Source organism: Chanodichthys erythropterus, chromosome 21, assembly GCF_024489055.1.
Source record: "Chanodichthys erythropterus isolate Z2021 chromosome 21, ASM2448905v1, whole genome shotgun sequence".
Taxonomy (NCBI): Eukaryota; Metazoa; Chordata; class Actinopteri; order Cypriniformes; family Xenocyprididae; genus Chanodichthys; species Chanodichthys erythropterus.
The window spans coordinates 7,366,198-7,382,581 of NC_090241.1; the positions used below are offsets into that span (position 1 = coordinate 7,366,198).

Consider the following 16,384-nt stretch of genomic DNA (forward strand, 5'->3'; position numbering starts at 1 on the left):
TTGACAGTAAATGCTGCGCATTCTTTTCCATAGTCAGTTTTATAACCGTTTATATACAGCCACCTGATAATATCAAATCCACTTTAATGGCAGAGGCATGTTCTATCACTCCCTTGAGTGACCTAAGATTTACAGATCTGTAAAATACAGTCATTTTAAGACTAAGTCAAAAGTAAAATCTTTGACAATGTGCTTGTCCTCAGTGAAGAATTCTGCTGACCTATGTCAGAGCCATAGCAGTATAATAAGACTAAATAAGCCTGCAGTATATAATTTACCTTCGTACATCATTAACCAGTGCTGCGAATGGCTTCTCCCAGGCATACATCTTAATTATACGTATACCAGATACCACCTCATTCATAGTACGTATCCTATTGTCAGTCAAGGCTGCGGTCTTACTCCTGTGAGAGAGAGGAACATACAGAGAGTGAGTGAGAGAGAGGGAGAACATTTTTGGGATATATTATAAAACATAAGAGTGATCCTGCAATTAGGAGCAAAAAAAATGTAACTTCTTAAAACAAGGTTTCATCTTTGTTAAAACATATTACATGCCCTAGAATTGGATCTGACCATGGCCTTTAATCAACTTAGAAATGGATTTTTGATATTGTGTGCGATGGTAATAAAGTGTGCTGGTAATAACTTTTTTTTTTTTAACAAAAGAAAAAAAAACAGTTGGATAAGTTTTGGACTTGCTAAAAGAAGTTGGCTAGCAGCCAATTAACAATTAAAATGTTCAAAGAAATAATGATTAAGCAATGACACCAAATTAAGGTCTCAGATCATGATGTGAAAATACATTTTTCGATTTTCATACTATCAGTCATCTGTTCTGTCATTGGCCTTTATTATATTAATCTTTTTATGAAAAATAAAAGTTGTTTGAATGTTTGAAGTGATGGTAATGACAGGAGAATTGGGGGCATTGTTTACTTTAGGGAACTTTGAAAGGCAAAATAAATTTTTCTGATTTAACACTTAATTATTATAGAGGGAGTTCACTATAAAGTCCAAGTAAAAAAATTAAGAAATTCTGAAATATTTAAACTTAATATTTAAAGTATTTGAATTTAAAACTATTATGTATGTATTATTTTTCCTTTAAAGAAGCATGTTTTTTAGAGGAATGTTTTCTTTAAAATAGTCTTATGTGACAGAAAGGTTCCTCTAACTTGAATCATATGGATTTCAAACCCGAAGTCAGACCTTGGACAGAAAGAGTGCATAACCCCAGAAGGAAAGAGGATGTGGTCACATGTGTGACTATGATCCATTGTGTTTGAGTACTGTGGTAACTTACTGTAAGACTGACCACAATAATGTTTTATAAATTACTTGATTGGAGATGATGATTAACATCTCATTATTGATAGAATTACTACTAGAAACAGAAAAATACACCATCTTCAGCAGCAAACATTTGTTAATTATTTAATCAGAACTGATTTTTGAAAAACAAAAATGACTGAAAGTATTATTAACAATTAAAAGGGCCAAGTTTTGTTTGCAGAGGTTAAGAGATAAATGTGTTTTACATGTTTTCTGAAGCCTACTTGAGACTATTCACCATGACACGAGGAGCATCTTGTGACTGTGATTAAACCTTTCACATTCACAGGATTCCTTTTTTCTGATCCAATTTAAAAAATCCCTGTCAAGAGTAATCCTGAGATTGTACCTGTACTTGGAAAACAGTTTCCCAAACATGGTCTGAAGTGGCATAAGAAAGACCAAAACTGCCATGCCTGCAAGGCATGATGGTCCGATCTCTTGCCACAGCAGACCAATAACAGCTGCAGCTTGAAGAGGCCCCACCCACAGGAAGTGCAGAAAAATAGTCACCTGGAAAACAGATGTAAACAAAACAGCATTAAACCATACTACTTCGTTATCAAAAAGAGACAAAGAAAAAAATTAAATAATCATTAATAATAATTAATATATATTATATATAAAAAAAGCACAAAGGCTGCATTTATTTGAATCAAAAATACAATAAAACATAAATATTGTGAATTTATTACAATTTAAAATAACTGCTTTGTATTTAAATATTAATGTTTTTTAAAATGTAATTTATTCCTGTGATGCAAAGCTACATTTTCAGCATCATTACTCCAGTCTTCAGTGTCACATGATCCTTCAGAAATCATTCTAATTTGCCGATTTGATGCTCAAGAAACTTTTCTTATTATTACAGTATCAATGTTGAAAACTGTTGTGTTGCTTAATATATTAATGGTGCCCTAGAACCTTTTTTTTTTGAAGATGTAATATAAGTCTAAGGTGTCCCCTGAATGTGTCTGTGAAGTTTCAGCTCAAAATACCCCATAGATGTTTTTAATTAATTTTTTTTAACTGCCTATTTTGGGGCATAATTAGAAACGTGCCTATTTCAGGTTGTGGCCCCTTTAAATCGCGCGCTCTCCGCCCCCAGAGCTCGCACTTGCCTTAAACAGTGCCTAAACAAAGTTTACACAGCTAATATAACCCTCAAAATGGATCTTTACAAAGTGTTCGTCATGCATGCTGAATGCATGCGTCGGATTATGTGAGTATTGTATTTATTTGGGTGTTTACATTTGATATTGAATGAGTTTGAGGCTATGCTCTGTGGCTAACTGGCTAACACTACACTGTTGGAGAGATTCATAAAGAATGAAGTTGTGTTTATGAATTATACAGACTGAAAGTGTTTAAAAATGAAAATAACGACGGCTCTTGTCTCCATGAATACAGTAAGAAACGATGGTAACTTTAACCACATTTAACAATACATTAGCAACATGCTAACGAAACATTTAGAAAGACAGTTTACAAATATCACTAAAAATATCATGTTATCATGGATCATGTCAGTTATTATTGCTCCATCTGCCATTTTTCGCTGTTTTCCTTGCTTGCTTACCTAGTCTGATGATTCAGCTGTGCACATCCAGACGTTCTGCCCTTGTGTAATACTAACTGCCCTTATGTAATGCCTCGATCATGGGCTGGCATTTGCAAATATTGGGGGCGTACACCCTGACTGTTACGTAACAGTCAGTTTTATGTTGAGATTCGCCTATTCTTCGGAGGTCTTTTAGGGTGTTTTCACACCTATGGATCGCTTGTTTTGTTCCGAAACAGGGACTACATTTGTTACAATGTTGCATTTTCTTCTTGGTTCGGTTCGCTTTCACATGGCAACATTTCAAAGCGTACCAAAATGCATTCAGGCAAGTCACATGCGAGTACAACTGTCCTCTTATTGGTCAGAGTTTTCGCTGCGTCATCCATCAAAATAATGATTGACAAGCTAGCTCCATGAGCTTATTGTGGCTTTATTTGTAACTGTCGAGACACACACAAACACTTTATAAATGTAGCCGTCTCTCACGCAGTTAATTCGCTGCGGCAAATTCAAACCCGCGCTCTTTCTCTCTCTCCATCTCTGGATTTCCCAGCGCTGTCTGGTAGGCGACCTGTTGTCCGTGTGTTTGTCGAGAGAGACCATTTGAATTTTTTATAATGAAGCAGAGCGGGAATTGAGACTTCGTCGGGACAGCATTCTCGCACGGAGAAGTGTAATTACACACCAGAGGCGATCGTTGGCTTTCAGATATTGTAAATAATGTGCTCACTCACAGAATCAGACATTACTGATTTTTATATCATATTTTCCGTTATGAAAATGATATAATTTGGTTCGTTGGTCCGTTAACTGGGTCGATTGCTTTCACATCTCAAGCAAACCGCTCCAGAGTTCGTTTGAAAGCGTACCGAGACCACCTCTTCAAGCAGGTCTCGGTACGCTTGTTTGGTCCGCTTTTGGTGCGCACCCGAGTGCGATTGCTGCTTTCCCACCTGCCCAAACGAACCGCACCAAAGGGGCAAACGAACTCTGGTACGATTCAACCGAACTAAATGAGGCAGGTGTGAAAGCACCCTTAAACAAATGAGACTTATATAAGAAGGAGTAAACAATGGAGTTTGAAACTCAGCGTATGTCTTTTCCATGTACTGAACTCTTGTTATTTAACTATGCCAAGATAAATTCAATTTTTTATTCTAGGGCACCTTTAATAAGCAATATAAATATTATTTGTGGAAACAGTGATGCATTTTTTTTTGGGATAATTTTATGAATAAATGACTGGAAAGTAAAAATACAGCATATTTTTAAATAGAAATCTTTTGTAACATTTTAAATTTTAAAATGTACTGTCATTTTTGATCTATTTAATGCAACCTTGCTGAATAAAAGTAAAAACAAAATTCTGGATGCCATAATAAAATGCATCAGTGTTCATTTATTTAAGCTTTTAAATAGTGGCACACAACCATATGGGGTTGGTTTTGCTCCTTTATTCCAAATAAATAGATTATGATCCACAAATAAATGTAAAAAGATTCACAAAAAATAAACATTTTCACAAACAAATCGAATGAGATCCACAAATATATGTTAGGAGTTTCACAAAAATGAATTACATTCACAAATAAATAAAATGAGATTTGCAAATTAAAAAACATACACAAATATGTTGTCACAAACAACTCTAGCATTAATTTGTGAATTTCTTCCTGTATATTTGTGGATGGCTTTCTGTGCATTTGTGGTTCGCCGCAAACATTTGTGCAGACAGAACCACAAATGGGTGACTCCCACCTATCTTTACATTTTTGTGGATTGTCATAATCTATTTATTTGGAATAAAGGAACAATTCTATCCCAATACAACCATGATGTTTGCACGTAGTTCATGTGAGAAAAATTTAGTGTAGTACTTGGGATATGGTGTACTGCATTTGTAGTATTATATTTCAAACAGCCCAAGAGATTATTTCAGAATCCACAAAAGGAACTTGAACTTCAAAGTTCTAATTTTGGGTAACATGGCCTGAACAAAAACAGAACTTCCTGTAATTCTTAATAGAACCCCTCTGATGTCTGCTGGTAAATGCAGGAGAAAAGCCTCAAAGGACCGATTTAAAACAATGACATTCCTATTTGGATTAGACATAACTGCTCCGATAGAATGTACATGGTTTAAAATGATGTCAACGTGTGTATGTTTATGGAGCTGCATTAGATCTCTAAAGTAATGTTTCATGCCACAAAGCCAACATATGTGTTGAGAGTGACACTAACTCATCTGAGGGAAAGTCCACTTTATGAATGACTACAGTTTAAAACTGTTTAACTAATCATTTTAATTTCCTAATAATCTGAAGTCCGGCCGTAAATGCACAAAAGGTTAAGACAAACTATTTGCGACCTCTCCTAACACGCTCTCTGAACGCTAGCCAACCTGTTACCCGGTAACACAAGCCCTTTACAGTAAATCACTCGTGCTGCCTTTGGCTGTTTTAACTGGAAAATTAAATACACAAAACAATTCCCTGACCAAACAAGTGCCATGTCTAATTCTTTAAAAAAAAAAAAAAAAAAAAAACACTGAAAAAGGCCTGCTTCAAAAACAGGAAATGGACAACCTGTGACCATAACCCTAAAGTGGAAGACAAAGAAGTTATGGAAATTTCCTACCTCATCAAACTTGTTGACGTCATTCGACAAAAGGTTAACAATCTGCCCTGTGGTGGTTTGGCCCATAGCTGTGGCACTAAGGCACAGCGCCTACAAGAAGAAACAATTGCAGAGGTTTGTGGGACAAATTGTGATAAGCAATAACCCTCAGCCAAGCCAAAAAAATAAATAAAAATAAAATAACAATATTATTATTAATAATAATAATTAAATAAATAATTCGTATCGCTTACATCTATAGACATATTATTTAAAAAAAAGAGATGTGGTACACTCACAAAATAAAAGTACAGAGGAATTTTTTGGTCCATTCTTTAAAGAACTTTAGAATCCAGACATGGTATACAAATATTCTATTTATTAAAAATCCTGGTACTACTATTTGATACCAACACTGTAACTTGGCACCTTTTCTTTTTTTTTTTTTTTTTTTTTGAAGGTTTTTATTTGATTTTATTATAAGAAAATCTTACCTTCTTGTAGATCATGTGGCACATTGCAATGCGGATTTTCATTCCAGCTCTTTGGACGTGGTAAAAGTAGAGGTGGTGGAGTAATGCCAGACCCAGAGTGGAGAGAGAGACGCCTGCTGCATATCCATAAGCTTTGTACAAAGCTGCCATGTTATCGGGGTCATAGCTCTCAAAATACCGAATGAGTTGTCCTAAAAACACTGGTTGGATCACCTTAATCACCTCCTATAATGGGGAAGAGAAGACATCCGATAATAATAATATAAAAACAATTGTCCTGTTCTACTTGTATGTATAAGGCCCTATGAAATCCCCCCTCAAAAAATATTCTGATATATTTTATATTTTGATACATGAGTGTGTGTGTACAGTATTTGACTGTTCGCATTCAAGCACAATAATGGGGCTTTCACACAGGACGTGGAATGCGATGCGCTGCACTATGAAACCCATTTATTTCAATGGCTTGCGCTGCACCAGGACGGTCGACCAAAGCGCACGCGCAGTGGAGCGCACCATTGGCGAGCTTGCACACGCCGCGGTCAAAGTTCTAAACTTTTGCCACTGCGTTCTTTGACGATTACCTGTGCGACCAATAGAGACGGGGCATCCAAACAAACGTGGAAAGCAAAATGGATGAACAGCTAGTACGGTGTGTGTCGGAATTTCCAGAGCTATGCAATACAAGTTTGCGTTCTGGAGAAAAGCCGTTTCATGGAGACATGACAGACATCGTCAAGAGCTGCCATCTTTCTTCTTACTGGCAGGGCTAGTGCTATCGTTCGCTTCTTAGCATGGGACATACACATTTTGCTGCTGACCGAAAGGTGGAACAATCAAATGACTAGACGCATAGAAATGCCGCTAAAAGTTTTGAAACCTCTGCCTACTTTGCTCTGGCCAGCATAGCACAAATCGCTTTGTATCTGAAGGGCTGCGTTGAACCTAGCAGCAAGCGCAGCGCATTCCACGTCCTGTGTGAAAGGGCCATAAGGCACCAAAAAGAACTCAATTCAGTACTCACTGGGTACTGCATTTTGCACTTCAACGGTTTAAAAAGCACTTGTTTTTAAACCACAATGCTTAAAAATGCATGCAAATTATACACTTTCATGACACCGCAGCACGGAAACGCCACATGAGCATAACCACAACAGAGACAATTTTCCAAAATCTCTACCGGTAAACAAATTTCTACGGGTATCGCCCACACTTAATAGGGCCCTATATGTACTATGTACTTAATAGCTAGGTAGGTACTTACCCTGAAACCAACCATAAACTTAACCTTAACAAATATTATTTATTTATTATTATAGTTATTTATATTTATATTATAGTATTTACTTTATATTACTCAGTACTTTCTTTTGTAAATACACTATAAGTCAATGTACTGTCAAATAAAGTGCAACCAAAATTCTAGGAGTTACCTAGAGGGACAATAGACTAAATTATGACAACTTTTTCATTTTTTGGTGAACGATTCACCTTTACATGCACTTTCCAATTGGTTCCAAAACCCCCGGAACAGTGGATATCGACCACCCTTCTCTCAGGTCTCGTGGATGTGCTATAAACAATGTTCCCTCTAAGCTGCGCGCGTGCGTGGCCGCGCACTTCTGAAGCCGTGACCGTGCAGAAAAAATTATTGCCGCGCAGAGAACAGACATGAAAATCATGAAAATCCATTTGATAGTAGTAGTTTAAATGAGAAATAATTGCAGTGCTCTGGACAACCGCTATGGAGTTATTGTCACTATAGAGTTAGAACCGGTGAATGCGGTTTACAGGTTTCATAGAAAGAGAACGATTGAGCTAGTGTGAGCTGGATGGCCCTGAGCGGTAAGAATACTGTCATGTTTGCGGACTAAATACCTCAATACGAGAGGCAACGCGAAACAAAAAGAAATGTGAAATAAAACGTCATGTTTTAATGAAAAGTGTTGAAAATAACGGATGATGGGCACAGAATGCTAACAAAACTGAACAGACATTTACAATCACACACCCACCACAAGTGTAGCTTGCAAACTCAAAATACATCAGTGATATACCTCAGTTTAAATAGATTATTGTGTGTGGTGGTGGTGTGGGTTTCAGGGATGTTTAGATAACTATAAAAGAGTTAACATGTTCACTTTTCTTAAAAATATTTAGCTATCAGATCTTTTTAAATGCTTCAGTTTGTTTTCACTTTATAATATATGAAAACAAATGGAAGCATTTAAACTGATATAATACTGTATATCAGTTTAAATGCTTAAATATTATATTATATTTGATTATATTATAATGTAAGCCTAATAAAAAAATTGATCTCACAAGGGGATTGTTTAGGGCTCCTTGCCACAAAAAAATCTTAACCTCCTGGTATGTAAAATCTGGGAAATTCATAAGCAATAATTTGTAATTTTGATGGTTTAACACTGTCTGTTGCTAATAATTGACTGTACAAAAACACATTATGGTTGTCCCAAACCATCTTTGTAACTGCTCAATTATATTATTATAAAAGAACTGAACTGTCCTACAGGAGGACAGAAATTATTTTTTAATAGAATTTCTCAGTAAAGTCTGGTACATATACAGCAATGTGAAAAAATCTCAAGTAACCTAAAATGTGCTTAATTTAGTGACTGAACTGCTTATTTTCAAACATTATTTAATATATCACTAAGTTACATCAAGGGCCAAATAAAATAGAAACGGCACATTAAAGTGTTTTTACATTTTTTTTGTGTGTGTTTACGTTCATTGTACAGGTCTGATATAAAGTATGTTTTTGTTTTTAGGTGGCCAAAATGTGCGCTCAACAGAAAAGTTCTGCTCAGCAAGAAAAAAAATTTAAGGGAACATTGGCTATAAACACTCTTAAAACTGACTTCTGTGTGATGCACTTCAGGTGACTCGCATCAAGACGGTGAATCATCAACAGAATTTATAAGATGTGCTGTGTCATTTGACAGCCAGTGGAGTTGGTTTAAAAATTAAACTAAATGTAGTTTGAATATACACCAGGCTTGCAGTTAATTAGAGGGGGGATTTACTGCCTTTACTTTGTGTACCATTTACAAAAAAAAAAAAAATTATGCAAAGTCTCAGATTAGATCGTACCTCTATAAGAGTGAAGACTCCCAGTACTGCATAAGATTTCCAGTAGCACCTGATAATGGCTTTGGTAAGTTTTGGTTTCTTGAGTTCTTTGGTTGCTTTCTCCACTTCTTGGTCCCAGTAGCTATGAGTGTCAGAAAAAGAAAACAAAGAATAAGGCTAAATTAAAAAGGCTGAGAGAGGACATCATAAAACAATCTGTGAATTATAATTCCCCTTTATTACCTACATTGTGTAATCTCACATACAACATAATGGTATAATTACTTCAACGCACACAAAATGATTTCACTATGAAAAAATTGTCGTCACTAAAAATCTTGATTCTTTATTACACAGGAAAAATGCAGACCAAACAAGGTCCATTTCTAGCCAGATCAGGAAAACTACTAGAGCGCATTTTCAAAACAGCTGCTTAGACTCTTCAGTTGATGTTTTCCAGCAGCAACGTCCGGCAGTAAATTTTACTTTTGCAAATAACAGTTTACTTCAAGGCAGAACATTTGTGTTTACGCCTAGGCCCCGCCACTCTTCATGCTGCTGATCGCAGTAAAAGCTTCACTAATTAGTGTCAAAGCCCAGAGCTCTGTGCTAAACGAACCAGCAATGATCCATTTTAAAGTGTACGTTTAGAGGCTAGAGAAACACTGTGTGTGGAGGTGCTTTTTAATGAAAGACAGGATTGTGTTCATTGTCATTCATTTTCATGCCTTCACGGCTGGAGAATGAGATTATATGAGAACTTTGTGGGAGACTGCTGATTATCAGTGGTTTTCTCTGCTGTATAAAGGGTCAGCAAATCATTTATCTGCTTATCTGTTCTTATGTAATAAAACCTCAAGGTGAAGAAATAAAACCTCACTAACATGATAGACTAATTATACTTAAGAGAGCAGTGATCTTTATGTTACAGTGTGTGTTATGTGCCGTGTCTGTGAATAATCAGTAAAATCAAGACTAAAAGAACAAATAACCACCATGGAATCTTCAATTGCGCAGTAACAAATATCCATATATACCGAAGTAACCCATTTTACGCAACCCATTTTACTAATGTGACATATTTTTGAATGAAACAGGATATTCAATGAGCAATAAAAGTGATAAGATAAAACTTGACACTGGATACGTCATAGGGAATTTAATTTACTGGATGGTGAAAAGGGGCCATTCGATATCAGAACGTAAGCAAACCAGTCATGGGTTTGACTCCCAGGCAATACATGAACTGATAAAAATGTTTATCTTGAATGCAGTTTAATGGGTTAGTTAATGGGTTAGTACCACTTTGACGTTTCAAAAACTTTGTAAAACTAATCCATATGAATTGAGCGGTTTAGTCCAAATTTAAGTTTAAGTGTCAGCCAAATGCACAAATGTAATGTTATGAGTTTTAAACGGATTACTCCCTAATGTTTATCTAAACATTATCCAAAAGGCTGCATTTCATAAAAGCAAAAAAGGAACGATTTTTCAGAGGTGGACCAGTTTTATTTGAATTAAGGTTAGAAAGACTTGTGAATTGATCGCAATAAAACAAGGACCATGTATTTAAGTTAGAGTAATGTCTGATTTTATGTAGACTTCAAGTTTCAGGCAGTCAAATAAGATGCACAGTCAACTCAGAAACATTAAACAACTGTTAGATAAAAGTGATGCCTGTGCAGCATTTTGCACTTTTTTTGCAGTAATACATAAAAAGAATATTACAATTATTTTACAAAATAATACAAACCCCAAAAAAAGTTGGAACACTGTACATAGATACATAGATGAAATATCAAATGTTTAAACTGGGAAAATGTATCATTTTAAGGGAAAAATAAGTTGATTTTAAATTTCATGGCATCAACACATCTCAAAAAAGTTAGGACAAGGCCATGTTTACCACTGTGTGGCATCCCCTCTTCTTTTTATAACAGTCTGCAAAGGTCTGGGGACTGCGGAGACAAGTTGCTCAAGTTTAGGAATAGGAATGTTGTCCCATTCTTGTCTAATACAGGCTTCTAGTTGCTCAACTGTCTTAGGTCTTCTTTGTCGCATCTTCCTCGTTATGATGCGCCAAATGTTTTCTATGGGTGAAAGATCTGGCCATTTCAGTATCGGGATCCTCCTTCTACGCAGCCATGATGTTGTAATTGATGCAGTATGTGGTCTGGCATTGTCATGTTGGAAAATGCAAGGTCTTCCCTGAAAGAGACAATGTCTGGATGGGAGCATATATTGTTCTAGAACTTGGATATACCTTTCAGCATTAATGGTGCCTTTCCAGATGTGTAAGCTGCTGATGTGATGAGTGCTGATAACAACTTGGGTTGTCCTTGTCCTCTTTAGTCCGGATGACATGGCATCCCAGTTTTCCAAAAAGAACTTCAAATTTTGATTTTTTGGGTGAACTAACCCTTTAATGTAGTTAACAACTTTTTATTATCTGTTTGCAGTTGTAGCTTCTTTTTCAAAAGAGTAGCTAAACTTCTGCTAAAATACTATACATTATGAGTGGCCTGTAGCTTTAGTTTCAGAGTAGCTTCCTGAAAACTATCAAAGAAAGTGAGCAGGAATACCAGACAGACAGTTAACTTGACATCCTGCTCTCTGTACCCTCTGCCAAGAGTTCTGTCCTGTAATAGCAACAGTAGAACCTTCCAAATTATGTGCCCTTCTGTTGTGGCTCCACAGATTATCTGTGTTTCTTAAAGAGGAGCTATTATGCTTTTTCACATTTTCAAATTTCTTTAGAGTGTATTAAGCATGAAAAAGGTCTGCTATTTTACAAAACACAAAGTCACTCCAAAGGGAGTTATTGTATTTATCAATCAGCACTGTTTCTGAACCCTCTGAAACACCTCGATTGTAGGGGTGGTTAATCTGTCTGATTTCCCGATTCGATTCGATTACGATTATTGAAGTCCCGATTCGATTACAGTCGATTTTCGATTATTAACGATTCTCGATTAGCGATTATTGATTTTCCATTTCAGAACAGTAAACGAAAATACACTACAAAGTGATTGCAGTATTAAAAAAAAAGTCAGCTACTGAATTACTTAACTCTTTCATTGAGTAACAACAACTCAAAGCACTTTCTGTGTCTTGTAGTTATAACTTCAGAATTATTTGTATGTAGCTTATGTTCTGTAGAACACAGAAATGAATACATCACATTGTGTTGTGACTCATCAAGTTGAACTAAACAATAACAAATAAATGAAAGGCTTATTTCCTTTAGGAAGTAGATCAGAACCAACATACTGTAGAAATTGGACAATTTTCTTCTAGAAAGACAATGTGTTCAGGTGGAGGAAGACTGCAGGTTGCAGTCGAAACATGTCAAGGTAAAGAAAAAGTTTCGGTGGTTTAAATCGGCGCTTGTGACTTAAAGTCGAGTGCTTTTACTGTAATTTAGGCAGGCGCGCTCATAATAGAAGCGATTGAGAGCGCGGCTCATGGTTGCATAGCAACGACAGACGCCACTGGAGCGAAAGCGCATTGGAAAGGAGAATGCGGCGCGGACGCGATATGTGAATGCCCCTTAGAACGGCGACTTTTTCTTTGCATATCAGACAGGTAGCAACTAGAGAATAAGAATAAGAATAATTTAGCGGGCCGGATTATGTTTTATTTTTGAGATCAGTTGCGGGCCGGCAGTTTGAGACCACTGATCTAACGTCTTTGCTGCTTACTTGGCGGCCACGGCCAGTGCAGCTGGCATCCAACTTAAAGGTGCATTGCTGCCCCCTACAGTACTGGAGTGTGAAACAGATTAGTGGGGGGAAAAAACAGATGATGACTGCGTGCGTGGCGGTGGGTGGTGGGCCGGCCCGCCGGCCGTCCTGGAGTACCGGCCGTTCTGTGATTCTCCAGATCACACAGATGGCCAGTCCGCCCCTGGCTGGGTGGATCGGTTGGTTGCTCGTTCCTGGTTCTTCCATTTGACACACCTGCTCTGGCTGCCGTTACACGCGCTTGCTAACTGGAACTGGGCGCGTTCGTGACGTTCAACTCCCGGTATAACATTTTTTACAAAATAAAATAATGCAAAAAAAAAATAAAATAAATAAATAAAAAAATCGATTTTTGAAAATTTAATAATCGATTCATACTCGTCCATAACATACTCGCGATTAATCAATAATCGATTTTTTCCACCACCCCTACTCGATTGTAGTCTTACGTTTTCTTCCAGGTTACAATATCCCTCATTTAAATAATTCCCACCAAGGCGTATGCAAAATAAAGGCAGGGCGATGGCTAGTTGGATTGCGTTAGATAATAGTATGTTAAAACTTGTGGTTATGGTAAGGGTCAGGACATTTCTGAAACAACACACTGGTCCAGCCGACCAATCACAAAACATTGCGCTTTTCAGAAGGAGGGGCTTCATAGAGACAGGAAATAAACCGGGATGCATTTCACGAAGCCAACTATGGTCGCAAGTTCGGTCGTTACCAATTCAGTTCAACGGAGCTTGCGACCATAGTTGGCTAACAATGCTTTTGGGAAATGTACTCCAGAGCGTTACTGACAGACTGGGAAGAGAGGTGCTGCAACAATGTAAAATATGTGAAAATGAAGGTGTTTTTTGAACATTCATGCATGAAAACCTGTTCTAGTAGACCCCAAAAACAAAATCAAGTCTTGTAACAGAGCATAATATAGCCTAGCCATAAATACTACATTTTGATGCATAACTTGTCCCACACCATTTGTGCTACAAACATGAATGATCAACAAATCATGTGGCATGAGAAAATGTGTGTTCTATTGCTTTTCTCTGTCATCTGACATGGTTTTCACCTGGCCAAATAACCACGACAACTTACAGCACATTTTACCTACAGTGACAGTACTTCTGGAGCAATCTGTCCCCTTGTGAATTTTGAACCTACAGTTTCCAGGGTTACCAAGACAGATCTTAATCCGCTGAGCCACACCACCAGGATCAACTGCCTCAGGTCCCATGTGTCCATCCACAACTCCTTCTAGGAATACTAAACCAGCCTAAACTCATCCTTTCATTTCAGTATAATTAATTTGTGAATGACTTTTCACTAGGACTCAACATTGCATAATGCACTCAATGCACAAACAGTTGGGAGCATCACCTTCCCAACACCTAATAGGACCCGCACCACCCCCTGTTCTCATATTTCACGATAAGTCTTCTGAGGGTTTGTATGGGAACAGCCTGTTGTTTAATCGGTTTATTCCCAGCAGCTTTCTCACCTCTGCAGTTCCTCCCCAAGTCTCTTGGACCCGTCCTCTGGAAGCACTTTAAACATGTCATCTTCTTCAAGTCTTCTCTTAGATCCGATACGGAAAAGAGGGTTCAGCCAGCTGATGTCAATTGAGAAGAGAAAAAAGGATTTGGTAAACAGAATGCTTTAAAAGGTGTGTGGCAAACGATGCTAAATTATTGATGAGTGATGGCAGTGGCCTAAAGTGTACAAACCACATGTCTCATGACAGTGAAAGCAGTAATTAAACAAAACCAACATACATGATGCAGGTACACAATCATTTTAAAATGACAGTAACAGATGCTCTCCTGTGTCAGCAAAGAGTGTTTCTGAGAGTGAAGCGTTTGAAAACAAACAAACAAACAAACAAACAAAAAAATACTCTAAGCATATGGGTCCATGACATGACATTTTTCCAGATGTATTACATTAAAATAACACAGAATAACATTATATATTAAAACGTGACTCTTACAGATACTTAAACCTGCTTTTAATTTCTAAATTAAAAGTCAGTTCTAAATATTTTCTGATTAATGTCAAAAATGCCTACTGTATTGTGTAATGGTTCTTTTATATATATATATATATATATATATATATATATATATATATATATATATATATATATATAAAATTGTCTTTTATTATTTCTTTCCTTAAAAAAATAGCAGTGAAGAAAATCTGCTTTGAAATATTATTTGAAAAACTTTTATCCAACAATTCAATGTCAGTGTGGTGTAAGCAACAAGCAGCTAAATTTCTGCCCTGTGAAATAAAAATGATTCCCATTTCAAAAATATCTAATATTATCTAATATATTAATGACTCATACATGTGTGCATTTGAAAATTTAATCAAAGTGTAGCTGTGTACACTCACATTCTTAAAATGAAGAAAAGTTTACATATTGTAAAAGAAAAGTTTAATTTTGACCACTTAAAATGTTACTCATTAATTATTTTTTTGGTATAAAGTAATTATACACGTTTTCAGAAATGCTTTGAACTAACATGAATACAAAGGTTAACGTATATTCCTAATAATTTTGTTATCATCATGGGCTCTCATTTATCATAATATGGCATTGCCGACACATTAAAGATATAAATGTGAATACTGAAGAAGAAGAAGAACAAAAAAAATAAAATAAAAAAATCTTTGGAAGTGGTTGCTGAACAGTACCAGCTTTAATAAATAAGGTTGAACTAATAATGTCTTTAGTTTTAGACAATGTAACGTACACATAAAGTAACAAACACCACAACGCTTAAATTCATTGGTGAAGGCTTTTAACTTCACGGGAGAAAACACAAAATAGCCTGAAACTGATCATCTGCCACCCTCTTTCTCCAGTCTAGATTCGTAAACACTTACCAGAAAAATATCTGTGAGAAGAGATTAGCCGTTGCGGAAGGGTTGCTTTTCGCATCTTTGTTTATTGGCTCCATATCGACCGCCATCCTCCCTGAAGTTCAGCCGGACACTGCCACTCCACGCATAACCTGTTATCAGAGCGAGACATTAACCTTATAAACTGTTGTGTAACTTTCTATCACGCACATGTCGGTAACTACAGGCTGAGGTAAACCGTTCATTTCCTACTGTGAGTGTGAGCGCTGAGTAAGCCCCGCCTCTGACCGAGCAGCTGAGTCACTCTGATTGGCTCTCCGAGGACTAATAGGCAAGGCGTTTTACATATTCCACACACACTGATCAAGCCTACTTACAAGATTACAAATCCTACTATGGTGAAGACCTATCTCATGAATAATGATTACAGAATACATACGTTGCTTGGTAACCCTCACTGAGTGTCGCTTCAAGTGACCTAATTAATATTCATGTTCTCGCCGCTCAACAGCCCACTTATTTACTATATTCGACTTTGCAACCAATCAGACCAACTGGGCGAACGTCATGTAATTAATATTTATAACTCAAACCTTTACCGTAGTAGTAGTTTTCTAGATTTGGATCGAATTTGAGATCAAGATTAAACGAACTCAGGGTGAAACCGC

General features: G+C 36.7%; 1 protein-coding gene across 1 annotated transcript in view; it reads right to left on the reverse strand.

Moving 5' to 3' along the window:
* abcc4 (ATP binding cassette subfamily C member 4 (PEL blood group)) overlaps positions 1-15,957 on the reverse strand; it is a 52,055-nt gene extending 36,098 nt beyond the window's left edge. The window contains exons 1-7 of the mRNA XM_067372592.1: positions 15,741-15,957; positions 14,350-14,460; positions 9,127-9,247; positions 6,010-6,234; positions 5,537-5,626; positions 1,685-1,848; positions 279-404 (exon numbers count right to left, since the gene is read on the reverse strand). Coding sequence (XP_067228693.1) covers positions 279-404; positions 1,685-1,848; positions 5,537-5,626; positions 6,010-6,234; positions 9,127-9,247; positions 14,350-14,460; positions 15,741-15,826 — 923 coding nt within the window. The 5' untranslated portion in view covers positions 15,827-15,957. The remainder of the gene's footprint in view (positions 1-278; positions 405-1,684; positions 1,849-5,536; positions 5,627-6,009; positions 6,235-9,126; positions 9,248-14,349; positions 14,461-15,740) is intronic.
* Between the last annotated feature and the right edge of the window lie 427 nt (positions 15,958-16,384).